The sequence below is a fragment of the Dama dama genome, chromosome 12 (assembly GCF_033118175.1).
Source record: "Dama dama isolate Ldn47 chromosome 12, ASM3311817v1, whole genome shotgun sequence".
NCBI classification, from domain to species: domain Eukaryota; kingdom Metazoa; phylum Chordata; class Mammalia; order Artiodactyla; family Cervidae; genus Dama; species Dama dama.
In genome coordinates, this window is record NC_083692.1 from 1,080,767 (window position 1) to 1,108,220 (window position 27,454).

General features: G+C 48.3%; 1 protein-coding gene across 15 annotated transcripts in view; it reads left to right on the plus strand.

Annotated features, from left to right (window-relative positions):
* Positions 1-298: 298 nt before the first annotated feature.
* Positions 299-27,454, plus strand: part of LOC133065912 (GPI ethanolamine phosphate transferase 2-like) — a 50,658-nt gene continuing 23,502 nt past the window's right edge. For 11 of the 15 annotated variants that reach the window (XR_009695031.1, XM_061156388.1, XM_061156389.1 and 8 more), the window contains exons 1-9: positions 299-587; positions 1,436-1,641; positions 8,634-8,843; positions 10,056-10,244; positions 11,439-11,580; positions 18,672-18,884; positions 25,034-25,251; positions 25,395-25,676; positions 26,880-27,337. Coding sequence is in view for 14 of the 15 variants with exons in the window: in XM_061156388.1 (XP_061012371.1) it covers positions 440-587; positions 1,436-1,641; positions 8,634-8,843; positions 10,056-10,244; positions 11,439-11,580; positions 18,672-18,884; positions 25,034-25,251; positions 25,395-25,676; positions 26,880-27,337 (2,066 nt within the window). In the remaining variant the exon portion in view is untranslated. The other 4 variants (XM_061156397.1, XM_061156392.1, XM_061156393.1 and 1 more) reach the window with 4 other exon arrangements.

The following is a 27,454-nucleotide window of genomic DNA, read 5'->3' on the forward strand; positions in this document are numbered from 1 at the left end:
GCATTACCTTGCTAGCATGTGAAATGAGGGCAACTGTGCGACAGTTGGAACATTCTTTGGCATAGCCCTTCTTGAATGAAAACTGGCCTTTTCCAACGCTGTGGGCACTGCTGAGTTCTCCCCATTTGCCGGCACGCTGAGTGCAGCTCTTTCACAGCATCAACCTGGAGCGGCTCAAAGAGTATAAAACGGCCGAGGGGCGGGGCCTTATAGGCAGGTACACCGGAAGTACAGTTGGAGCCCGGGGCCGCCTCTCCGGAAGCGGCTGACTCTTGATGCGTATTTCCGGCGCGACGGCGGACGCGGAAAGGACGCAGCTAGTCTGTCGGGTGCTTCGGCTCCCGCCTACTCGGCGGCGGTGGAGGCGAGAGCCTCTCCTCCTAGGCGAGAAGTGACCCGGTGTTCGGGAATCCGGATCTCGGCGCGGAGGGTGGGCACGATGCGGCTGGGCTCCGGGACCTTCGCTGCCGGCTGCGTCGTGATCGAGGTGCTCGGCGTCGCGCTCTTCCTCCGGGGCTTCTTCCCGACTCCCGTCTTTTCCGGAGCGGAGCGGCAAGCAGAGTCCCCGGCGCCCGAACCCTCTGCTGGTACGACTGTGCCACCCTCCCCCCAGCGGTTCTGCTCCCGGGACTCCCTGGGGGGTCTCTTCCATTCTGATCCCAACCTCCTAGGATCCCCTTCTTGCCGCTCCAGCCTCCTTTTCTGTATCCAGCAACTTTGTGGCCAGCACCACTACCTGCCTCACTAAGATCTTCGTCCCTGATCACCGCAAAGTAAGCTCTCTGTACCCGTAAAAAGTAAGATTCTCCCCAGCTGTACTCATCCAGTGAACCCCAACCCCCTTCCCTGAGCAGATGTTTGGGCCACTCCCTGTTCCAGGCATCCTTTTTGCTCAGTAAGACACAGCAGGTAAGATTCCTGCGACCTCTCGTGTTTTCTTCTGTGGCATTCGTCCAGGGGCCCGTTTTTTCCAGTGAAGAGCTCCCTGCGTAGAACGCTCAATAATACATAATATACCCAGCAATAAATATTAGGTAAAAGAACTCGCGTTTTGGACCAAATCCACACAATACTAGCTGGTAACTATGGAAAGACAGTTTGTAAATGCTCGCTCATCCGTTTCCTGCAGCGCTGTTTTATATCAAGCTCCCTGATATCCCATTGTAGGACTCGCAAGAAGGAACTCCCCAGTGTCAGTACACCCCACAATGCTAAGGATAGTTCTCTCCTTAATACGGGGGCCCCTGGGCTTACTTGTTACCCACCCTCTGACCCCAGCGTTGTTTCCCAAGAACAGGCCCTGTCCTTTGGGTCAGGATGTGTAGATGTGACAGAGTATGTGCTGGAGAAGTAGGGAGAAACCAGATTATAGAGTTCCTGGATACTAAAAAAGAGTTTGAAATTCCATTTCCTTTTTCTTTTTCAAACACTTTAGGAGCCAGTTCCAACTGGACCGAGCTTCCACCACCTCTCTTCAGTAAAGTTGTTATTATGCTGATAGACGCCTTGAGAGATGATTTTGTGTTTGGGTCAAAGGGTGTGAAATTTATGCCCTACACAACTTATCTTGTGGAAAAGGGATCATCTCTCAGTTTTGTGGCTGAAGCAAAGCCACCTACAGTTACTATGCCTCGAATCAAGGTAAACAGTTTGACTTAATATATTATAGATCATGGTTGGGCTCTTTCATAGCTTTAGAAGAATGTTCTATTGTCTTTTACTTGGAGTCCCAAGTTATCCCATTGTAAGTGGAAACTACTTTGGTGCTGTCTTCCTGGCTGGGGCAGTAGAATGCTGAAGAAGCCTTCCATATAGACTGGAACTGAGACTTATGATTTATGCCCTCTGTCAGGTAGCCAGAGCTCATGCTTCATGGGAAGCATAAGGGATTTAGAGCCAGATCTTCTCAGCTCTAATCCAGGAAATACCATCTTCTTTGCTGTCCTGCTGTTTTTAATTATCAGTGAGTCAATTAGAATTCTGAGAGGAGCCTCTAGGGTTATCTAGTGCAACCTCTTGATTTTATGGATGAGGAAGCAAACTCAAATAAGTTAAATGACTCATCCAATATTTTAGTATATACAGTGACCAAATCAACATGCTCTGTTCTCAGCAGATATATTTGTTTTTACTGTATAAACCACCTTCAGGTGTTCAGCCTAGTGGGCAAGACTTTACTCAAGAACTATGGAGAAAGAAAAGAGTAAAGCTTTATTGGCTCAAAAACTTTTTTTCTTAAAATACTATCTCCGCCTTCATGGAACTTTCAGTCTGTAATGAGAGGCCTAGCCATTAAAGAAATGAACATATAAGTAAATGTGCAATTACAAAATGTGATTAATGCATAATCAAAAAGAACAGGGTGTGATGTTCAGTGCCAGCTAGGGGCTCAGTTTAGATTGGGGTGGTTCAGAAAAGCCTGTCTGAGGAAATTACATTCATGCTTGGATCTGAAGGATGAGTAAAGACTTGGGATCAGAAAAGGACAGGCACTTAAAAGTTTGTGAATATACTGCAGGCCAGTATGGTGTAGAAGTCTCTAGCTGAGCTTTACATCTGTGGATGATCATGTGACACCTTATTATTTGTTGAGAAGGAGTCACTTTTTGATTTAAAGCTTGGGGGCAGCATTAGTAAGAAATGACTCCTGGATGAGTAAAACAGTCTGGGGTTGAAGGGGTTAGTGCTGCATCTTAATAAAAGACTCTTTTTCTTGAGTGTCCCACTCTCTCTGCCACTTTTGGATGTGGTTTGTCCTTCATTCAGCAGTATTTATTGAGCATCTGCTATGTATCGCATGCTGTTCTAGATAAGAGGGATTCAGTGAAGAACAAGACAACAACTATCCTATACTCATGAAGCTTACTTTCTAATTGAGGGGACAGAAAATATGTAAGTATACAAATAAATAGTCAGAACAGTTTCAGTAAGTGGTTAGCGCTACGGAGGAAATTGAGGAGGAGAACATGAAGAGAGTGATGGGCAGTGGCAGAGGCCCCCTGTAGTCAGGTTGCTCAGGAACAACTTCTCGGTGAGCTGAGTCATTCTGCTGAACAGTCCTGTGGAAGCTAGAAGAAAGGCATCCAGGCTCATGACCATCAGCATCATTGGTTCTCTGTCTGTCCTATCAGCAGAAGTGTGGAAGGAACTCATTCCTCCGTCATTTTGATAGGAAAAGTGTTATTAGGAATCTGGGCAGTTTTGTAAGAAAAAGCATGTGAGCATGCCTGCTCTAGGTTCTGTTCAGTCCTGCACACTGACCACTGTGGTCCTCCTATCTCCAGTTTGTTTCATTTCACCAAACCAGTGTTTTGTGTTGGGTCCTTGTAGGTTCTTGCTCCTCGTTCTTCACCAGTGAGGAACTGGTATACAGGAACTCCATCCTGGAGTTAGGATTTTACAGCTCTGGAATTTGATAGGATCAGGTAAGGCACACACTAAAAAGTGTGTCCCCTGTCCTGCTTCCACTTACGGAAGGGACTTAGTTCATCTGGAGGTGCTGATACAATTGTCATGAAACACAGTTTTAAAATTTCAAGACTGATGTCTCTAGTAGCATGTTCAACTTGTATTCTGTGTTAAGATTATACAGTAAGTGAAAGTAAAAATAGATCAGTCGTGTGTGACTCTTTGTGACCCCATGGACCATACTGTTCCATGGAATTCTCTAGGCCAGAATACTGGAGTACGTAGCCTTTCTGTTCTCCAGGGGATCTTCCCAACCCAGGAATCAAACCAGGATCTCCTGCATTGCAGGCAGATTCTTTACCAACTGAGCTATCAGGGAAGCCAAGATTATACAGTAACTTCCTTCTAAAACATTGTAACTAATTTATGAATGCCTTTCCTTTTGGGGGAATTTATAGTTGTAATAATGAGCAGTTACCACTGGCTGCAGCATGCCGGTGGTGCAGGCACTGTTTTCTGCCCTCTGACCACAGCCCGAGGATGAGGCTCCATGATGTCGGTGCCACTCTCTTCATTTCCCAGGTGAGGAAGCGGGCTTGAAGTGGTAAAAATCTCACAGCTGATGTTAGAAGCCGAGCATAAGCCTGTGTTTGTCTGCTTCCAGAGCCTCTGCTGGTCACATGGGTTCTACAGTGATATTGCAGAATGATGTGACCAGGTCAGATTCTCTTTCAGTAGTCTCTGCAGAGCCCTCCTTAATTCTCAGAAGACAAGAAACTACTGTTCCCAAGACCACAGCAGCCCCAGGAAAGCCTCCAAGAAGCTAACAGACAGGCGCTCACAAGTTCCTAGGCTCTCAGCTATAACTTGGTTGCTGCCTGCATGTGTCCTGGGTTGAAGGGGATACCAGCTAGTCCCTGCCCTTCTTGAAAATGTCAGTGTGAACTCAAACTAGTGGGAGGAGGAGGGAAGTGTCTCATGAAAGCCCAGAGGAAGGAATGGACAGATTCGACCGTAAGTGGTGGAAGACATTGTAAACAAAAGCCCACTGACGATAAATGAGGAAACTTATTTACAGTTAACACAGCAAACAAGATGTAAATCCCATAATATGTAAGGAGGATCTGATCAGAGGCAATAGTCTGGTGGCAACTGGACAAAGGATATAAAGAAATCCACATAGGAAGAAGTTGAAATGGCCATAAGCACATGAAAAGATTCTTAACTCTACTAGTAATCAGAACAAAGGCAACTAAACAATCTGTCTAGCATACTGTAAACATTGAAAGGTTAATTATAGCACTCTTCACAAGAAATGAGGTGAACAGATCTCTTTTCACTGTTCGTGTGACTGAATTAGACGCAGCCTGGACTACTCCCACCCTTGTCCAGTCTCCTGTGGTCTCAGCCTGTGAAACCTTGGGCTGGAAAACCCTTGCCAGCAGCTCTTTTCACCCAGAACCTGTCTGAACAGACAGATCACTCTGCTGTACTCCCGACAGCCCCCAGCGGCTCACACTCTGCCTCCCCCCTCAGGCCTCAGGGTGCGTGGTCCTGCCTTTGTTCTCTCTTCACCCTCGTCTAAACCCATTTCCCCGTCCTGTGTCTTTTATCCAGCAGAGCACACATTCCCCATGTGTGCCACCCCCTTTCATGGTGGATTCTCACAGTTTGCTGTGTTTCACTCTGGAAAGCCCCACTTTGCCTCACCTAGACGACACTGTGCCTTCACACTGGAGGTCCAACGGCACTTCCAAACTGGAAGCTTTTTAAAAGCAGTGGTCATTAAATCAGTCTTGGATAAATATACTGTACATCCAAACTCTGGAGTACCGCAGCTGTTAAAAAAAAAAAAAGCTGAAATACCTGTATGCTTTCTGCTGAAAGAGGTTTGTGATGTTATTAAGTGAAAAAGGCAAGTTGTGGAATTATGTAGTTAACCATTTTGATAAAATGTGTACTTTATATATTTGTGATTATACACATACAGAACAAAAGGATGAAAAGATATTCATCCAAAGTAACTGGTTGCCTTTAGAGAGCAGACTTTTGGGGTGAAAAGATCAAGTTTTAAAACATAACCTCATTGAGATAGAATTTTCATATAGTACAGTATAATAATTTGATGAGATTTAACAGCTATATACATCTGTGTAACTCCCATCTCAACTCTGGGTTCTGATCCCCATCCCAGGAGTGGTGGCGGTTGTCACTGTTGTTTTGTTGGCTTGCTAAAGCTAGTTCTAGAGTCTGTTTCTCATGAGATCCTGAGATGTACACTCATTGAGGTCTTTGCTCTTGTTTGTTTTTTAAAGCTAGTCTTCCTGAGGGGCAGCCAGGTGAGCATGGCTGAGTGGTGACCCAGTGACTGGTCAGAGGTTGTGCTTAAACACACCTGTGATATGGCCTCTGCCCTTTGCAAAAGCACCTGTGTATGGTTTGGGCCACACACTCATCTTCAGGTAGTTTATGCATCTCCCTAACTGTTACTGTCTGTCTGAGCAAGTCTCAAACAGCTGGAAGGAACAGATAGCTCTCTCTGTTATCCAAACAGTTCTCTCTGTTCTCTCCTGAGTGTATGCTCACCCCCTGTATGCATGCAGCCTTCCAGATTCCAGGAATATGTGGGAGCTCACAGAGGTCTGCCACAATCGTCCCATGCCCCAGACTTCATTTCTAAGTTTTCTGTTCTGTCTTTGTACAAACTGCATTGAAGCCTCAGAGAGCTATGATGTTGGCCTTCCCTGCTTTCAGTTTGTCCCTGGCATGGGACTTTTCGATGGAGCGCCCAATTGGGTGGGTACCCTTCCTGGTACTCATGGCTGAGTGTGCGAGAGGGGAACTTGTTTTTTAAGTCACTAAGTCATGCCCGACTCTTTTCAACCCTGTGGACTGCAACACACCAGGCTCATCTGTCCTAGACTATCTCCCAGGGTTTGCTCAGATTCATGTCTGTTGAGTCAGTGATGCTATCTAACCATCTCATCCTCTCCTGCCCCCTTCTCCTTTTGCCTTCAATCTTTCCCAGCATCAGAGTCTTTTCTAATGAGTCGGCTCTTTGCATCAGGTGGCCAAAGTATTGGCGCTTCAGCATCAGTCCCTCCAGCAAATATTCAGGGTTGATTTCCTTTAGGATTGACTGGTCTGATCCCCTTTCTGTCCAAGGGACTCTCAGAAGTCTTCTCCAGCACCACAGTTCGAAAGCATCAATTCTTTGGCGCTCAGTCTTCTTTATGGTCCAATTCTCATATCCATACAGGACTAATGGAAAAACCACATCTCTGACTATATGGACATTTGTTGGCAAAATCACTGTCTGCAGTGATTTTGGAGCCCAAGAAAATAAAATCTGCCACCGTGTACAGTTTTTCCCCTTCTATTTGCCATAAAGTGATGGGACTGGATGTCATGATCTTAGTTTTTTTAATGTTGAATTTCAAGCCAGCTTTTTCACTCTCTTTCACCCTCATCAAGAGGCTCTTTAGTTCCTCTTCACTTTCTGCCATTAGAGTGATATCATCTGCATATCTGAGATTATTGATATTTCTCCTGGCAGTCTTGATTCCAGCTTGTGATTCATCCAGTCGGGCATTTCACATGATGTACTCCACATGGAAGTTAAATAAGCAGGTGACAATATATGGCCTTGGCGTACTCCTTTCCCAATTTTGAACCAGTCCCGGTTTCTCAGGAGGCGAGTAAGGTCGTACTCGCATCTCTCATCTGTGGAATTTTCCACAGTTTGTTGTGATCCACAGAGTCCAAGTATTTTGTGTACTCAGTAAAGGAGAAGAAGATGGGTTTTTTTGTGTTTATTTTTGTTGGTTTGTTTGTTTTTGGAATTCCCTTGCTTTTCTCCATGATCCAGTGATTGTCGGCAATTTGATCTCTGGTTCCGCTGCCTTTTCTAAACCCAGCCTGCACATCTGGAACTTCTCAGTTCATGTACTGCTGAAGGCTAGCTTGAAGGATTCTGAGTATAACCTTGCTAGCATGTGAAACGAACACAATTGTACAGTAGTTTGAACATTGTTTGGCATTGCCCTTCTTTGGGATTGGAATGAAAACTGACCCTTTCTAGTCCTATGGCCACTGCTGAGTTTTCCAAATTTGCAGGCATATTGAGTGCAGCACTTTAAAAACATCCTCTTTTAGGATTTTAAACAGCTCAGCTGGAATTCTGTCACCTCAGCCCATGATAAAACACCACAAATACTCACAGCTCTTACTGGAATTTGAAAGTTCATTTTGAATAAGAACGTTTCAGTTTGTGTAAAGTCCTGTAGTGGTTGTTTTTGACAGTTTTATCCAGATTTATCGTTGCTGTTGGGGGAGAGGATTTGCCAAGTTCCTCACTCTCCAAGTCCAAGATTAATTCATTTTTGTTAATTTGCTGATAGAGCGGTCTTGGCAGAATTGTTACACTATTCACATTGTCCAGATTCCTATTTATTTTTATCACACAGGACCCTGGATGCCAGTGTTATGAGTTGCAAGCTCACTCCAGATCCCAGAGACCCATGACCCATTTAGACTCTGCTCAAGTACAGGGGTGGAGTGGAGGAGTGATTGACTTAATTCTATATCAGAAAGTTGTGAGGACATGTTACACCCACCCACTTTTTCAATAATTATGGTGGTGGCAGGGCAGGGCAGGGTGGGGGGCGGGGGGCGGTTGGGGAATGTATCCTACCAGCATCCCTGGGCCAGTTTACTGTTGAGAATTCCTGAGAATTCTTGTTTAGAGGCTGCTTTCCTCCCTGGGTGAGTGGGAAGCTATTCTTTCTCAGGGGTGGACAATAGAATTGCTGGATTTTAGGGTCAGGAGTTTGCTTGTTGCATGAGGCAGATCTGAAGCTTAGGTGAGGACCAGTCAGTGGGTTTGGATATACAAAGTTCTTGCCACCCTTTGACGTTTGCTTCAGTTCTTAACATCCATTGCTGCCTTTTTGACCACAGCTATCATCTGGCTACCCCACAGCCGCCTCCTTTATTCTCTCATTAACTGAAATGTGGTCAGTTCTTCACTACTTAGTTTGCTGGTTTTGCCCAGAATCTGTGCCCTGCTTTGTCCTAATACTGACCCAGCCTTCAGTACTGGGGTCGCTTTAGCTTTATGCTTGCCTCCTTTAGTCATCAAGTCATTTCCGCCCCTGATCACCACACAACACTTGGACACCATGCGCAAATTCCATGGCCTGACTCCTGAGTGCTCCCTCCTGCAGGCGTTGCTGACAGGGAGCCTCCCTGGCTTCATCGATGTCGTCAGGAACCTCAATTCTCCCACATTGCTGGAAGACAATGTGATCACACGAGCCAAAGCTGCTGGGAAAAGAATCATCTTTTATGGAGATGAAACATGGGTGAAATTATTCCCAAAGCATTTTGTGGAATACGATGGAACAACCTCTTTTTTTGTATCAGATTATACAGAGGTCAGTTTTTAAGAAAAATATATCCCATGAGACAGCCTGGTACCCTGTTCTTAGCAAGGGGCAACATTGCGTTTTATGTGACTTCTATTAGTACATTAAGAATAGTATGGAGAGATTGAAAAACTTGTTCCTTCCCATAATCAGCTCCAAGCCAGAAACATAAACCCAGACACAGGTGTGAGCTTAGTTCTCTGACCCTTAAGCCCAGATAGATACCTGTTGATGGGTACCAACAGTCAGGAAGGGCTTGCCAGCAAGAGTCCCTCAGCCTGAGTTTTGACAGCATCTGTGCATGGCAGAGCCCGAGGTCTCTATGGTCTGCCAGGGATCCTGCCTCACAGCTGTTCTGTGAGGTTGGCAGCATGAGGGCAGACGAGTGCTGGGTGAGCCTGGTCCCAAGAGGCATCGACCCTGTGGTGGGTGTGCAGCCTCCAAAGAGGAAAAGGGCATAATTAGACCCACAGTGAGAAAGCTGGCCCATGGAGCAGAGGCACTGCAAGTCTGAGCTGGCGTTGGATGGGTCCGTTTGCTTGGCCTTTTGGAGTGTCTGCTTCACTGAAGGAGACCTGTATAGACATAACAATTACTGCCCTTCCTGTGTATGACCACTCAGAAATACTTCTCTTCATGGTAGATTCTTCAGTGGAAGGGAGAAGGGCCATCTGAGGAGTTAGGGCTCTCCAGGCTAATGGGTCTGTCAGGGGCTGTTTTACTGGGAACCACTGAGTGTGTGTCTCTTTCCTCCCTGAATAGTGTTCTTACAGGACACACAGATGCCCTCAGCTTCACTTCGCTGGTTCCTTGAACTCTGGGTACTGTTTTGTCTTACTCAACTGCCCTTAGCCCTTAGTTGCCTCGTAACAACCTGGTACCTGTTGAACTTGGTCTTCTGGTCAGCTTTAGTTTATGCTCCAGTAGTGATCTTACAGAATTATTTTGTCAGAACAACCCTTGTGCATTTAAATTATAATATGTTCTCTTCATAACTTAGAGACATAAAAATATTAATGAAAGATTGATCTAATGCCAACATTTTTTAAGACAGTTTTTATTTTGGAGGTTTGTTTTGTTTTTGGTCTTTGCAAACTCCCACAAATCCAAGTACCTAAAAAAAACCCACTAGATTTGAAAATAACCATGTCACTTTTCGTTGAAGAGTGAACACCAGGGAAATTAGGGAACCTATTGATATGTGCTTTTTTCCCTTTAAAGGTGGATAATAATGTTACAAGGCATTTGGATAAAGTACTAAAAAGGCAGGATTGGGATGTGTTAATCCTGCACTACCTCGGGCTGGACCACATCGGCCACATTTCTGGGCCCAACAGCCCCCTGATTGGGCACAAGCTCAGTGAGATGGACAGCATCCTGATGAAGATCCACACCTCACTGCTGTCAGAGGTGAGCATGTCAAGGTGCCAGTATTTCCTGGAGGAAATGCAGCTTCTAAAGTGAACTCGGGGGGGAAAAAAAAAAAAGTGACCTCGGGTGACCTTGCGTGAGCTTCATGCCCACCAGCACTCAGGCAACCTTCACCTACAGTAGCACATGCCGTGTGCTGGGCACTATACCCAGCGGCCCTGCCAAAGAGTGGCTTTTAGTATCTCCACCTGTTCATCCAGATAATTTCTCCTGAACGCCTTCTCTGTCACTGTTCCTATACAGACAGTTGAGGAGCTTAGCCTCTAGCCAGGAGGGAAAACAGGGAGCATAATCAGTGAGTCAAAGGTATCCTGGACAGTAGTCGCTGCTATAGCAGAACATAGGGCAGGAAGAGTGTACATGTGAGAGAAAGGCCAAAATTTTAAGCTGCATGATCAGAGCAGTCTTTGAGGACATGTGAGTGGTGAGCAGAGGCTTGAAGGGGGTGGGAATGCCAGTAAGCCACGTATGAAGGTATGTTCCAGGCGAAGAAGCAGCACGGGCAATTCAGAGCCTATCAGGTCCATCCCAGGGGTAGTAGGAGCCACTGGCCAGAGCCCTAGGGGCAGAGGGCAGCTGTGTGTGACAGATAAGGAGACTGTCCTATGCTCTGTGACCTCCGTTTAATCCCATTTGTCTTACTTAAGACATTACTGTTGTTAGTTTTGGGGTTTTTTTTGGCCCTGCGTGGCATCTTAGTTACCTGACCACGGATCATACCCAAGCCCCCTGCGGTGGAAGGGCAGAGTCCTAACCCCTGGACTGCCAGAAAGTGAAAGTGAAAGTCGCTCAGTCATGTGCAACTCTTTGCGACCCCGTGGACTATTCAGTCCACAGAATTCTCCAGGCCAGAATACTGGAGTGGGTAGCCTTTCCCTTCTCCAGGGGATCTTCCCAACCCAGGGATCGAACCCAGGTTTCCTGCATTGCAGGCAAATTCTTTACCAGCTGAGCCACCAGGGAAGCCCCTGGACTGCCAGTGAAGTCCCTATTTATGACATTACTTGACCTTGACCTTTTAATCTGACTGTAAGTTCATAGGTTAGAAAAAAAACTCATTTAGAAAGACCTACTATTTACAAAACAAAGCTGAAATCTGAAGTAGGTTTCTTAACAAGATCATGTGTTCTCCCTAGTCTGGGTACAATTGAAATGTTTCCCTTTGCCTCCCAGGAGAGAGATACTCTGTTGCCCAGTCTGCTGGTTCTCTGTGGTGATCATGGCATGTCTGAAGCTGGAGGTCATGGAGCCTCTTCCATGGAGGAAGTAAACACTGCTCTGGTCTTAATTAGCTCTGCATTTGAAAGGAAACCTGGTGAGATTTAGATGTTTAACAGTTTAAACCTGTACTTTATTTCTTTGTTTTCTATACTTTGATTTTAATTTTAAAAACCATTTTTGGAAGCTGTGTACATTTGAAAAACCCTGAATAATGAGAATGAAAATTAATGGGGCAAGGACCAGTCAGGATTTGGAATTTATGTTTCTTGTGTGGTATGAATGTCACTGCCTGATATCTAAACAATAAAAAGTGCCAGAGGCTTCGGGACATCTGAACTGCATGTATGAATTGAGAGAAACATAAGAAATTAAACTTAAGAAAAAGAATCTATTATTTGAGCCGATCTTGAATAGATAGCAGTGTCAGCTCGAGTCATAGGCCAGTCAAGAGTAGGACTATCTGAGAGCCTATCGTCAGCACTGAGACACACCTCAGCTGTCCAGCCCAGGCACACCGGGCCCCTCATTCAGCACAGGCCTGCACGAGACCCCTGCCACCTCCCTTTAGGACACGCAGGCCGTCAGCTTACAGCTGTTTGCACGCTGGACTCTCTGATACTTTTCAGTACCATTGGCTCTGCTGACCCCTGGTCCTGGGACTGTCCACCTGTTTGGGGCCCCTCCACCTCTCGCTCTGCTGTCCAGTCCTCTTGGCCGGCTCAGCAACCTTGCCCTAGCCTTTTTTCTGGACTGCCTCAGTTTGATTCTGCATTTACTCCTGAGATGATCGCATGCTCTTCCATGGTTTTAAATGCCATGAATGGGCTCACACCTGTTGGATTTATCCTCCAGCTGTGCCTCTTTCTCAACCGCCAAACTGTCAGCCCCACTGCCTACTGACGTCCTCTTGGATCGCCCACAGGTAGAGCAAATGAGACAACGACACCTGCAGTCGGCCCTCCCTGTATCCCTGTCAACAGGTGGTGCCATTCACACAGCTCTTCAGGTTGGAAACCTGGGCATCTCCCTGCTCCTCACCTGTGCCAGACTGTCCCAGGCTCCCATACATACCACCTTCAGAAGCTGAGCCTCGGATAAAGTGAAAACTCCACGTGAGGCTTCTTGCCTCCCTCACGGCCTTGTCTGGAGGCACATCCCCATTGCTCATCACATCCCAGCCTCTCCAACACGTCCTCCAGGTGTTAAGCTCTTCCTCACATGCCCTGACCCGTCCTCCTCAGCCCCTCAGCCTGCTCATACGCTCATCCTTGGTCTCACCTTTCCTACGGTCATCTCTCACACCCCTCTTCCACTCCACCATCGTCCTTATCATGGTTTATAACCCCAGAATGAACTGTGTGACTCGTATACCTCTGTCTTCTCACTGGGTGCTAGAATGGGGCAGGGCCAGGTCTGTTTCATGCATCACTGTGTGCCTTGGGCCTCAGCCTTGCCTGGTGTTTAATGGGTACTGGAAATACTGAATGAATGAGTCTTCTGCTTGAGCAGGGACTGGCTGGGGAAGAAGCCCCACCGGTTTCCTTTTGTCTTTTTACAGCACCGCCTCCCCTTAGATGTCTCACTCCAGAGGCATCAGGTGTTGGGTCTTGTAACCTGAGCCTTCACTGAGTGCCCCGCTGGAGCCTGCCTTCCAGTGAGAGTGCACAGCACCCACCGGAGCACTGGCCTCTGACACACGCACACCCAGAGCAGGGCCCCGTGGGGCTCGTCTGCCTCAGGCAGAGCCGCGGGCCGGATGCACCCTCTCCATCCGTCTGTCCACCCACCCCGCAGAGGACACTGAGCACCCGCAGTCAGCTGGGCGCTGTGCTGGCACTGCAGACAGGGAGCTTGTAGTCTGGAAGGGCAGGGACAGCTGGGCTGGCCTGTTGCCATTAATGTTATAGGGACCTTAGGGTGATTTTTAACTTAACTGCTGATGTTTCATGGCTCAGATGGGCATATAAGGATATCCTCCCTGGGAGGCCTGACACGTCTTTAGGAAGGGCCAGGGCGGCTGTGCCTAGGGACTGACTGCGTGGGCTGCTCACAGTAAGCTCTTCCTTGTTTTGTTGACTTATTTGTTTGCTTTGAGAGTAGTTATAGTCTGTGTTCTTATCAAGCTTATTTTTTGAGCCAGGACTCCACACCTGCCGTTCAGTTCATTCAGAGATGGTTAGCCATCGTTAGTGTCAATTTTGGGATATAGCATCACCTCTTTACTGGTCACCTCCACTTCCTCCAACCCAGTATCATCCCCATCCTCAGCCACCAGCAACCACTAATCTTCCTGTCTCTACAGACTTGCCTTTTCTGGACGTTCCATGCAAATAGAGCCATGTAATAAATGGTCTTATGTGACCGTGGTGCTGCAGAAGAAAGACTCTTGAGAGTCCCTTGGACTGCAAGAAGATCAGACCAGTCAATCTTAAAGGAAATCAACCCTCAATATTCATTGGAAGGACTGATGCTGAAACTCCAATACTTTGGTCACCTGATGTGAAGAGCCAGCTAACTGGAAAAGACCCTGATGCTGGGAAGGATTGAGGGCAGGAGAAAGGTGCAACAGAGGATGAGATGGTTTGATGGCATCACCAATTCAATGGTCATGATCTTGGGCAAACTCCGGGAAATGGTGAGGGACAGGTAAGCCTGGTGTGCTGCAGCCCTTGGGGCCACAAAGAATCAGACACTACTTGGCAACTGAACAAAACAATAACAATAAATGGTCTTGTGTGACCAACTTCTTTTACTAGTGTAATGTTTTCAGGGTTCATTCATCCTGTAGCAGGTGTCAGGACTTGATTCCTTTGTGTTTTTTTTGCCGAGTAATATTCCATTGTATATGTGTTCTACATTTGGTTATCCATCCATCAGTTGATAGATGTTTGGGTTGTTTTCACTTTGTGGAAACATTTCATTCCACTAAGAATGATTCTGAACAAGTTTTTGTGTGGACATATATTTTCTTACCGTGTCATTTCTTTCTCCACTAGAACTTTGCTTCTACTCACCTCTGCTCTGCTGTTTGTCAGATACATGCCATTTCTACATGTTGTAGGCTGACAATATATATATGTGGTTTGATACATACATACCTATAGTTCTATATAATTGTTTTGGAATTTAAGAGAAAAATACATTTTATGCTATCTTTTATAACTATATAGTTACCTTTAAAGTGGATCCAGATTACCATCTGGAGTCACTAGCTTTCAGTGTGAAGAACTTCCTTTAGTATTTCTTGTAAGGCAGGTTTAAATGTTGTTCAGTCGCTAAATTACCTCCCACTCTTTGTGACCCCATAGACTGCAGTACGGAGAAGGAAATGGCAACCCCCTCCAGTACTCTTGCCTGGAAAATCCCATGGATGGAGGAGCCTGGTAGGCTACAGTCCATGGGGTCGCGATTGAGTCGGACACAACTGAGCATCTTCACTTTCACTTTTCACTTTCATGCATTGGAGAAAGAAATGGCAACCCACTCCAGTATTCTTGCCTTGAGAATCCCAGGGACAGAGGAGCCTGATAGGCTGCCGTCTACGGGGTCACACAGAGTCGGACACAACTGAAGCGACTTAGCAGCAGCAGCAGACTGCAGTACACCAGGCTTCCCTGCTGTTCAGAATCTCCCCAAGTTTGCTCAAACTCATGTCCATTGATTCAGTGATGCCATGCAACCATCTCATCCTCTGCTGCCCTCTTTTCCTTTTGCCTTCAATCTTTCCAAACATCAGGGCCTTTTCTGATAAGTTGGCATTTTGCATCAGGTGGCCAAAGTGTTGGAGCTTCAGCATCAGTCCTTCCAATGAATGTTCAGGGTTGGTTTCTTTTAGGATTGACTGGTTTGATCTCGTTACAGTCCAAGGGACTCTCAAGGGTCATCTCCAGCACCACAGTTCGAAAGCATCAATTCTTTGGCACTCAGCCTTTATGGTTCACCTCTCACATACATACATGACTACTGGAAAAATTGTAGGTTTGACTATGTGGATCTTTGTAGGCAAAGTGATGTCTTTGTTTTTTAATACACTGTCTAGGTTTGTCATAGCTTTCCTTTTTAATTTCATGGCTGCAGTCACCATCCACAGTGATTTTAGAGCCCAAGAAAATAAAGTCCACTTTTTCCTCGTTTATTTACCATGAAGTGATGGGACCATATGCCATGATCTTAGCTTTTTGAGTCCTGAGTTTGTTAATAATGAATTGTCTTTTTTGCTTTTTTAGTCTTGGGATGTCTTCATTTCCCCTTGATTTTTTGAAAGGTAGTTTTGCTAGATTCTGGTTCTTTCAGCTCTTTGCACATGCTGTCCTGCTGCCTTCTGGCTTCTGTGGTTCTGATGAGAAATCAACCATTAATCTAATTAGTTTCGCTTCACTCCTTGTAGTTTGCATCTGTACAGCTTGGAGTTCATTGAGCTTATTGGATGTGAAATTAATGTTTCTCATCAAATTTGGAAGATTTTCCATTTCTCAGATTGTATAATTGTTTATTGTATAATTGTATAGTTTTTATCAATCTGTCTTTCCTGATTCTTCTGCCAGTTGAAAATCTGCTATTGAGCCTTCATAGTAAATTTTTCATTTCAGTTATACTTCTCACCTTCAGAGTTTCCATCTACCCCCTAACCCTTTATTGATAATCTCTGAAGGATGGGACCCTGTCATCCTACCTGCCTTTACTACCTTCCTAGGCAAGGAAACCTGCCTAGTTTCCTTTAGTTCTTTGACCATATTTACAATGACTGCTTGGAAGACTTTGTCTATTAACTCTGACATATGGACCCTTCCCAAGACGCTTGTGCAGCCTGCTTTTTTTTTTTTTTTTTCTCTCTCTCTTTCAGCTATACTTTCCTGTTTCTTTGCATAATTGCATGTAGTTTTTGATGAAAACCGAACATTAAATACTATATTGCAGTAACTCTAGCCCTCCTCACAGGGCCTGTTGTCATTATTTTATTTTTGTTGTTCAGTCACTCAGTCGTGTCTGAGTCTTTGTGACCCCATGGACTGCAGCATGCCAGGCTTCCCTGTCCTTCACCATCTTCCGGAGCTTGCTCAAACTCGTGTCCGTTGAGTCAATGATGCCATACAACCATCTCATTCTCTGTCATCCCTTTCACCTCCTGCCTTCAATCTCTCAACTTCAGGGTCTTTTCTAATGAGTCAGCTCTTTGCATTAGGTGGCCAAAGTATTGGAGCTTCACCTTTGGTATCAGTCCTTCCAATGAATATTCAGGGCTGACTTCCTTTAGGATTGACTGGTTTGATCTCCTTGTAATCCAAGGGACTCTCAAGAGTGTTCTCCGACAGCATAATTCAAAAGCATCAATTCTTTGGTGCTCAGCTTTCTTTATAGTCCAGCTCTCACATCCATACGTGACTACTGGAAAAACCATAGCTTTGACTAGACGGACCTTTTTCAGCATAGTAATGTGTCTGCTTTTTAATATGCTGTCTAGGTTTGTCATAGCTTTTCTTCCAAGGAGCAAGCATCTTTTAATTTCGTGGCTGCAGTTACCATCTGGGGTGATTTTGGAACCCCAAAAAATAAAGTCTTTCACTGTTTCCATTGTTTCCCTATCTGTTTGTCATGAAGTGATGGGACCAGATGCCATGATCTTAGTTTTTTGCATGGTGAGTTTTAAGCCAGCTTTTTCACTCTTCTCTTTCACCTTCATCAAGAGGTTCTTAAGGCTTGCCTGGTGGCTCAGAGGTTAAAGTGTCTGCCTGCAATGCGGGAGACCCAGGTTCCATCCCTGGAGAAGGAAATGGCAACCCACTCCAGTATTCTCGCCTGAAGAATCCCATGGACGGAGGAGCCTGGTAGGCTACAGTCCACAGGGTCACCAAGAGTCGGACACGACTGAGTGACTTCACTTTCAGTTTCTGCCGTAAGGGTAGTGTCATCTGCATATCTGAGATTATTGACATTTCCCCCGACAATCTTGATTCCAGCTTGTACTTAATCGGCCCAGCATATAAGTTAAATAAGCAAGGTGATAATATACAGCCTTGATGTACTCCTTTCCCAGTTTGGAGCCAGTCTGCTGTTCCATGTCTGGTTTCTTAGGAGGCAGGTAAGGTGGTCTGGTATTCTCATCTTTTTAAGAATTTTCCACAGTTTGTTGTGATCCACACAGTCAAGGACTTTGGCATAATCAACAAAGCAGATTTTTTTTCTGGAATTCTCTTGCTTTTTCTATGATCCAGCAGATGTTGGCAATTTGATCTGTGGTTCCTCTGCCTTTTCTAAATCCAGCTTGAACATCTGGAAGTTCTTGGTTCACGTACTGTTGAAGCCTAGCTTGGTTGATTTATTGAGTACTTTGACTAGACCTCTCCAGTGAAGCCTTGACCCCCACATATGAGATCTCTGCCGTCATCCCTGTGAGGGCACTGTGGCCTGGGAATTGGCAGAGCCGGCAGAGCTCAATGATGGTCACTTGCCGTGGTGGCTCTGAAATGTTGCCTCTCTTGCTGTCAGACCCACCCAGCTGTTGGCTCCACTCATTTCAGGCTAACCGCACCTTCAGTTTTGACAGTTGATAATCAGTGTTCTCCATAGTCCAGTCTCATCACATTTGGGCCACTTTGCAGGAGTCTTTCCCAAGGCCAGTCGTTAAGGTTGTTCTGATACCAGGGGAGCCCTTTTCAGCTTATACACTTGGAACTGACCTGTGGTTCAGCTTGTGGCTCTCAGGAAGCTGCCAGCTTCCTCTTAGTTATTTACCTCCAAAACCTCCATAGTTTTCAAGAGCACCCTTAGGCTTGAATTGCTCACATTCTTCTTAAAATAGTTTCAGTTGTTGTTGATGTGTCTCTGGGTCTCCTTTAACTTACAAGTCTCCATCCCCATCCTGTTTTATCGTGATTATTTGTTGAAGAATTTGGTTAGTTGTCCTGTGGAGTCTCTTTCTGCATTGTCTGTTAACATGTCCTCTGTTCATCTGGTAAATTCCGTCTGACCTTGAGGCATGAGTAGATTCAGACCCTGGGGCTCCAAAATCACCCCGGATGGTAACTGCAGCCACGAAATTAAAAACCTGGTTTAGGCCAGGTTGTGGTTAGTAGGAAGCACACAGGGTGATTTGTTTTAACATTACTTGTAGAAGGTCAGATTTGAAAATGACTACCATCACACATGTCCTAGAGCCTGTCACCTAAAGTGTTTTCTTTTTTCTAGGTGATGTCAGACATCCAACGCATGTTCAACAGACTGATTTGGCTGCAACACTCTCAATAGGACTGGGTCTGCCAATTCCGAAGAGCAATATTGGCAGTCTTATGTTCCCAGTTCTAGAAGGAAGACCGATGCGGGAACAGCTGAGGCTTTTACATTTAAATACAGTACAGCTTAGCAAGTTGTTGCAGGAGAATGTCCCATCATATGAAAAAGGTAAGCCAGTTAGCAGCTGCTAATATGTCCGTCATGCTGTATGCTTCCATTGCACCAGGTGTCTTCCTGATGTTCCCATGATGGGCACTGCAGTGGTCCTTGTGCATTCCTTTTTATTAGTCAGTTCTTCGCATCAGGTGGCCAAAGTATTGGAGCTTCAGCTTCAGCATCATTCCTTCCCATGAACACACAGGACTGATCTCCTTTAGGATGGACTGGTTGGATCTCCTTGCAGTCCAAGGGACTCTCAAGAGTCTTCTCCAACACCACAGTTCAAAAGCATCAGTTCTTCAGTGCTCAGCTTTCTTTATGGTTCAACTCTGTCATTCATACATGACTACTGGAAAAATAATAGCTTTGACTAGACAGACCTTTGTTGGCAAAGTTATGTCTCTGCTTTTTAATATTCTGTCTCGGTTGGTCATAGATTTTCTTCCAAGGAGCAAGGGGCAAAATCGCATTTAGAATCAAACCCTGTATCTGCCAGAGGTGCTTGGAGGGCTCAAAGAAAACCTTGTATGCACCAGGACCAAGAGGCCCCACAGAGACTGAGCCAGACCTGCTTTTGAGTGTTGGAACGTCTCCTATGGAGGCGTGGATCAGCAGTGGCCTGCCACAGGGGCAAGGGGCTCTGACCACAGCAGACGTGGGTCATGCAGCATGTGGCCTAAGCCCTGTCGGAGTAGGTTGCCATTGGCCCCACTATAGAGCTACTGAGCAGACGACCCACAAGCTGCAGAACAATTATACCAAAGAAATTCTCGCACTGTTAAGAAAATTCTAGGACCTACAACAGATTTCCCAACCTGGGGATCTGGCAAAGGGACTGAGAACCCCCAGGGAGTTTGACTTTGGAGGGCAGTGCAGTTTGATTACAGAACTTACACAGGTCTGGGGAAGCAAACTCTTGGAGGGCACAGACAAAACCTTGTGTACACCAGGAACCAGGACAAAGAAACAGTGTCCTCACAAGAGACTGAGCCAGACTTACCTGTGAGTGTTCAGGAGTCTCCACTGGAGGCCTGGTCTGCTGCAGGGTCAGGGGCACTGAATACAACAGTGGTGCACAAATCCTTTTGAAGAAGGTCTTCATTATCTTCATTCAGTCAGTTCAGTTCAGTCGCTCAGTCGTGTCTGACTCTTTGCGACCCCATGGACTGCAGCATGCCAGGCCTCCCTGTCCATCACCAACTCCCAGAGTTTACTCAAACTCATGTCCGTGATGCCATCCAACCATCTCATCCTCTGTCGTCCGCTTCTCTTCTCGCCTTCAATCTTTCCCAGCATCACAGTCTTTTCAAATGAGTCAGCTCATCTGGTGGCCAAAGTGTTGGAGCTTCAGCTTCAGCATCAGTCCTTCCAATGAACATTCAGGACTGATCTTCTTTAGGATGGATTGGTTGGATCTCCTTGCTGTCCAAGGGACTCTCAAGAGTCTTCTCCAACACCACAGTTAAAAAGCATCAATTCTTTGGCGCTCAGCTTTCTTTATAATCCAACTCTCACATCCATACATGACTACTGGAAAAACCATAGCCTTGACTAGATGGACCTTTGTTGGCAAAGTAATGTCTCTGCTTTTTAATATGCTGTCTAGATTGGTCATAACTTTTCTTCCAAGGAGTAAGCATCTTTTTATTTCATGGCTGCAGTCACCATCTGCAGTGATTTTGGAGCCCAAAATAATAAAGTCTGCCAATCTTCGTTACCCCTACCATAGTTTGGCCTCAGGCCAAACAACAGGGAGGGAACACAGCCATCACAGAAAATTGGATTAAAGATTTACCGGGCATGGCCCCGCCCATCAGAACAAGACCCAGTTTTCCCCCAAAGTCAGTGCCTCCTGTCAGGAAGCTTCCATAAGCCTCTTATCCTTATCCATCAGAGGGCAGACAATGAAAACCACAATCACAGAAAACTAACCAAACATTGTTTTGCCATGACAAAGGTCCATCTAGTCAAAGCTATGGTTTTTCCGGTGGTCATGTATGGATGTGAGAGTTGGACTATAAAGAAAGCTGAGTGCCAAAGAATTGATGCTTTTGAACTGTGGTGTTGGAGAAGACTCTTCAGAGTCCCTTGGACTACAAGGAGATCCAACCAGTCCATTGTAAAGGAAATCAGTCCTGAATATTCATTAGAAGGACTGATGCTGAAGCTGAAGCTCCAATACTTTGGCCACCTGATGCGAAGAACTGACTCATTGGAAAAGACTCTGATGCTGGGAAAGATTGAAGGCAGGAGGAGAAGGGGATGACAGAGGATGAGACGGATGGATGGCATCACAGACTCGATGGACATGAGTTTGAGCAAGCTCCAGGAGTTGGTGATGTACAGGGAGGCCTGGCATGCTGCCGCCCATGGGGTCGCAAAGAGTCTGACACAACTGAGCGACTGAACTGAACCAAACTGATCACATGGACCACAGCCTTGTCTAACTCAATAAAACTATGAGCCACGCCGTGTAGGCCACCCAAAACAGATTGGTCATAGTGGAGAGTTCTGACAGATGTGGTCCACTGGAGAACAGAATGTCAAACCACTTCAGTATTCTTGCCTTGAGAACCCCACGAACAGTATGAAAAAGTAATAAATTTATTTATTTAGCAAATGCTGAATTTTCTCACCATGTTTCTCTTCAGGCAGAGGCTATTGAGAGCACTAGAGGCACAGCAGGAGGAGAGCTCTGCCATCATGGAGCTTCTCATCCAGAGGGGGAAAGAGAGAAAGATGGCCATGGGTGCCAGGTGGTGATGGGCGCCTTAGGAAAATGCTGAACCAGGGAAGGATGGGCATGCAGGTGGGTGAGGGCCGTGGGGCAAGTGGCCGCGGGGCATTGTGGCCAGGCAGGGTCCTGTGGTGAGGATGTGCCCACACAGTCAAGGAGTGACCAGGGGCCATCATGACTGGAGCACTGTGAACCGAGGGGAGCCAAAAGGAGAAGAGGGCTGAGGGCCTTCTAGGCGTTCAAGTGGCTCTTACTTCCATTCTCAGTAAGTGGAGAGCTCCTGCAGGGTGTCATGCAGAGCCTGAAATCTTCCACTTGCGTTTTCAGAGGCTGTCTCAGGCGCCCATGAGGAGGGCTCTGTGCTGCGCTGTAGGAGACTGGTGTGGTGCTTCAGCGCAGGCGGAGGGTGAGGGTCCCGGCAGTGGAGTCCAGGACAGAGGGTTGCTTCTGGATCTGTTTTGAAGGTAGTGCAAAGAGGACGAGCCAGTGGCATAAAAAGCAACTTCGGTTTTCAGCTGAACACTGTAAGGAAGCAGTGACCATCACTGAAGTGGGCAAGGCTGTGGAAAGAGAGAGTTTGTAAGGCAGGGCGCTTGTGTGTGTGCTAGAGGGCCAGGATGGGACTGGTGTTGACAAAGCCAAGTAAAGAAAGAACTTCAAGAAGGAGGGAGTGACTGGATGTGTTGAATAGGGTTCAATAAAGTGAGGAACTGAGAATTCCCCGGCACTCCAGTGGTTAGGACCCATCACTTCCACTGCAGGGGCACAGGTTGAATCCCTTATTGGTGAACTAAGATCCTGCAAGCCGCAGGGCGTGGCCAAAAATAAAATGAGGAATTAAGAACTCACCATTTCTCTGGCAGGTGAGATCTCAGCAGCTTTGTTGACAGAGGGAGTCACATGCCTGGCTGGCGTGGGTGCAGCAGGTGCAGCGGGTCTAACGGGAACAGGAAGACGGGCTGTTGTCTGAGCTGAATGGGGGCCAAGAAGGGGTTGTTCTTGTTTTTGAGCTGGGAGGAAGAACAAGGTATTTATAGCTTGGTAGGGATGACACCGACTGGATGGAAATGAGTTTGCTCAAGCTCCGGGAGTTGGTGATGGACAGGGAGGCCTGGTGCTGCAGTCCATGGGGTTGCAAAGAGTCGGACACGACTGAGTGACTGACCTGAACTGAGGGAGGACACAGAACTGGAGGGTCATGGCTTTAGAGAGCTCATTCTGGCCCATCCAGGTCTGTCAAGGCTGATGTTTAACGCTGGGGCTGGGCTTGTTTGGATGCCGAGAAGGTCACTTCCCGGTTTGAGGCAGCATTCAATGGGATGTGGGCGTGCTTTCCTACTTGAAGTAGTGGGGCCCTGCCAAGTGGAGTGAGTGCCATGAGTTTGTGCTGAGATATAACCTGACCTTGCGTTGGTTGTGGAAGACACACCCTGCCGGCAGGGAGTGGTTGGGAACCAGGTATCCTGAATGGCAAGAGGGCTTGGGGAGCATCGGCTCTTAGATCGTGAGGCCTCCCTGTGGGTAGCTGTGTCAGAGACGAGGCCAGGCTGCATGCTTGTTTCAGTCTGGGCCAGAAACAGATAACTTGCAAATCAGTTGTTGCTGATACCATGTGTCCCTTCTCGTATGCCAAGAACTAATAAAGAGGAAACCAAAAACAGGATGGCAGGGTTGAGAGAACTGAGCGCTGCAGTGGATGTGGCCATAATGAGCCTGTGAGATGAACTGAGGCCAGTCCCCAGAGTGAGAGGGCACCCCAGGGCCTCACACCTTCAGGATGCCCGTTGTCTGCACCATCAGTGACAGTGTTTCCTGAAACAGAGCTGGGCACGTGTCTGACAGTGAGACAGGTCTCAAGGCCTGCTGTGATGTCCAGCCAAGTCTGAAGCAGCGCACTCACCTGACCGTCATTCGGCCATAGTGGGGGCTTTGCTCGCCTCAGGACCTTTGCATGTGTTCTTCCTGTGGATGCTGCTCTCCCTGCTCCCCTGGGTAGCTCCTGGGCATCCTTCATGTTTTCACTTCACTGTCAGACCGCCCTTGTTCCCCACGCTTAACCTCAGTCTTATGTCAGTTCCCTTTGTGTTACCAGGGTCTCTCGCTATTCCCTCTACTTTCCCACCACAGCATTTCTCACTGTGTGTGGTTTTGCACGTGTGTGACAACCCTGCTGGACCACAGGCCCACAGTGGCAGGACCTGAACCTGATGCACCTAGCATGTAGTCAGTGTTCAGTTTTTGTTTGGGTGCGTGCCTAGGTCCCCCATTTCTCTGTGACTCCAGGCAGTGGGGTCCCGACACAGACGCACCCATGTCTGTGACTTCGGGGTAGTAGAGGGTAGCAAGTAAGGGAGACAGCTTGGATCCAGACTTACCCCAGCTGTCACTGCCAGCCCATGAGCTGGTGTCTGAGTCGCCTCTTCTCTGAAATGGGCATGTAGTCATCCCAGTCCCACTGGTCCTAGGGAGAGGACTGAGTGGGCTTGGGGTCATGCCTGCCCCCAGCACTTGGTGCAGGTCCCCTGGCTCCAGTGGCAGTGGTGGGGCTGCGGACATCTGAGCCCACATTCGGGTTGTGCAGCGAGGATGCCAGCCTGTGACTGGGGAAGGCTGGAGTGGGCAAGCTGCTGTTAGCTTGGGCCAAGGCCCCTGAAAGGCATGGCCCAGACCACCTTGAAACAGCTCTGCTTTAAGTTGGAGCCTCAGAAAGGAAGTTCTTGCTCTGCTAGCCAGTCGAGTCACGACTGAATCAGGTTCAGCCCTGAAAGGAAGCAGGCAGCCCCTGGACCTTAGGCAGCCTGCCACCACCGTCCCAGGGGAGCCCACCACAGCCAGGGCTGGGCCCCACTGACGAGCCGTTTCACCACCCTGAGTTTGCTTCAGCCATGGATCATCTAGCAGGTGGGGCACGTCAGCCTTGTGGCAGGAGGGGCTGGGAGACCTCCATCCCTTCCCAGAGAGGGTCTGTGAAGAAGGAAAGCAAGTAAAAGGGGCACTGACAGTGAAAAGCAGGGGGGCCCGCTGGCCTTGGGGAAAGGGCCACAGTGGTGCAGGCGTCAGGCACTTCCTGCCCCGTCCTCACACAGAGGCTGAGGGTTGGGGGGATTCTGTAGAACTGAGGGCCTCTTAGTGCTCTGCTTTTATGGGCTGTTACACTCTTGCACCTTGAGGAAGAGGAGAGGAGAGGGAGGAGGCCGAGAAGAAGGGCCTTGTGTCCATGCGAGCGGGGCAGTGGGAGGGAGGACAGGGCGGGCACAGGCCGGCGTCACCGTGGTCGGGGTTTTCCTGAGGGGCAGCCACCCCTCCCGGGAGTTCGTCTTGATGAGCGTCAGGCTCTGCCGCGTGCTATCAGTAACAGGACTCGCAGGTTACACGTGTGTGTGCGTGTCAGTGATTTGTGTGTGTGGCCTTTTCTTCTTAGAGCCTGGATTTGAGCAGTTTAAAGTGTCGGAAAGATCGCACGGGAACTGGATCAGATTGTACTTGGAGGAGAATAACTCAGAAGTCCTTTTCAACCTGGGAGCCAGGGTTCGCAGGCAGTACTTGGACGCACTGAGGACACTGAGGCTGTCGCTGAGCAAACGAGCGGCCCAGTACGACATATACTCCATGGCGGCGGGGACCATCATGGTCCTGGAGGTACGGGTCCCCGGGCAGGGTCGCTGAGCGGACAGCGTCGCCCGCGTCTGGTAGTTTAAGGGCGTGGAGATTGGGTGTTCCTGAACGGGGACGGGAGCGCGCCCCGTCTCTGCGGTCGTGGACACCCGCCGCTCCTCTTCCAGGTCCTCGCCCTGCTCCTGCTCAGTGTCCCGCAGGCGCTGGGCAGCAGGGCTGAGCTGGACGTGCCCCTGCTGTCGCCCGTGTGCTCGCTGCTCTTCTGCCTGCTGCTCCTGGCCCTCGCGGCGCTGCACGTCGCCGTGTGCACGGCGGCCGACAGCTCGTGCTACCTCTGCAGCCTCCCGTGGCCGGCTGCGGGCGGCGTGATGGCGCTGACGGCCGCGCTGCTCTGCGCGGTCGTGTCTGCTCTCACCAGGACTTTTGCCGGCGGAAAGTGTCTGAGTCAGGTAGGACTGGCTTTCCAGATGGGCTGCTCTTGTTGCCCCACTGATGAGATGTGGGTTAAACCCCAGGTGTGTGGTAGGCACGGTGCTGGTGGGAGCTGAGGAAAGGGCCCACGCTTCGTGGGAGCTGACGGGACACACTCACAGCGGCGAGTCTCCCAGGCCCCTGAGCATCCCAGCTTCACACACTCACCTGTATTGTCAGGCCTCATGCCTTCTTTCTCAGTTGGAGAGACGGGGTCCCTGGGACTGTGACCAGGGGCCTCTCTAGAGTGGCTGCACAGAGGAGCAAGCGGCTGACTGACGGAGATCGAGAAGAAACTCAGACCTCACCCTCATTCTGCCTCGGAAAGTGCAGTTTCCTGTTCTAGACTTTCTTGCAGCCTTTGGCCTCTGACACCTTCTTTCATCAGCTGGTTGTGGTGGCGGGGTGGTGAGAGAGACACAGGCCGTCCTGGTTGGTTCACAGTGCCCAGGGCCCGAGGGACCCAGGGCAATGACTACAGGCCCCAGAGGGCAGCTTCTGGTCATGGGGCTGCAGATACCCACCCCTCCTCATGGGCCGGTGGCTGAGAGAACACGTATGTTGTCATTTCCCACACATTTCCCTACCTGCTCCAGCGTGGGGTTCCCCAGAGGAGTTAATTCTCCAGGGCTTGACTAGGTTCACCATGTCACCATCATGTACTAGGTGCACACAGTTAATAGAATGAATACCAACTAGCATTAATTGATAGCCATTGAGTCCTCATCTTAACTTAAAATGCTTTACATTAGTGTATTTAAGGGCTAGTACTGTGATACCCTACCTTTGTAATGGAAACTCTGGATTTCCGACAAGTTCATGGAGAAGCTAGATGTCTGGTTTGGTGGAGTATGCCCTTGGGGTTCTTGGTCTCGAGTGGTGGGCCATGGCTGTGAGAGGCAAGGACGGGATGTGAAGGACGGGCTCAGAGCTCTGGCACTGCCGAGAAGTGGGGTCCAGACGTCCTCAGTCTCCTTGTCCCTTAGCTGCAGGCTTGCCGTCCTGGGCAGGGTCACCCTGCTGTCCCCACGTCCTCTGGTTTACCCAGGGAGATGGGGTGAAGTGGGTGCTGGGCGTGAGGAGCAGCAGGTTATCATCTGTGAGTGAGCACTGTACGCTCGTGCAGCAAGAAGGTGGACTGATGAGATTCCTCCTTACAAAACTCATTTTCCTTTTCACAGAATCCACCTCAGTCCACCTCAAGGTGGTCAGAGTTAGATCTTCTCAGCTTCTTGGGAACCGTGGGCCATGTGTTGAGTCTGGGCGCAAGCAGCTTCATCGAAGAGGAGCACCAGACCTGGTATTTCCTCATCAACACGCTGTGTTTAGCTCTGTGCCACCAGATCTACAGAAACTGCTTTCTGGGAGACGACTGTGCCCCTCAGCGTTGCCCACACATGGGAGAGGAGTTTGACGGGGTCACGGTGGCCCTGCAGGGCAAGCGTGCTGGCCGTGAGGGGTGGGAGCTCAGCCGAGCGCCCGCGGACCCCTCCTCCCTGGAAGCCCTCAGAGGCCCTGAGTGGTGGATGGTGCTGGCGAGCCCCTGGCTGGTCCTGGCCTGCTGCCGGCTGCTGCGGCCCCTGAACCAGACCGGTGTTCAGTGGGCCCACCGGCCCGACCTGGGGCACTGGCTCGCCAGGTGAGGGCGTGAGCTGCGGCCTTGGGCCAGATGCTGCAAAGGCCTGCTTTTCCTACTCAGGATAGAAGACTAACCCATGAATTGAACTGAAAGGTGACTTTATTTGAGGCTAGCCTG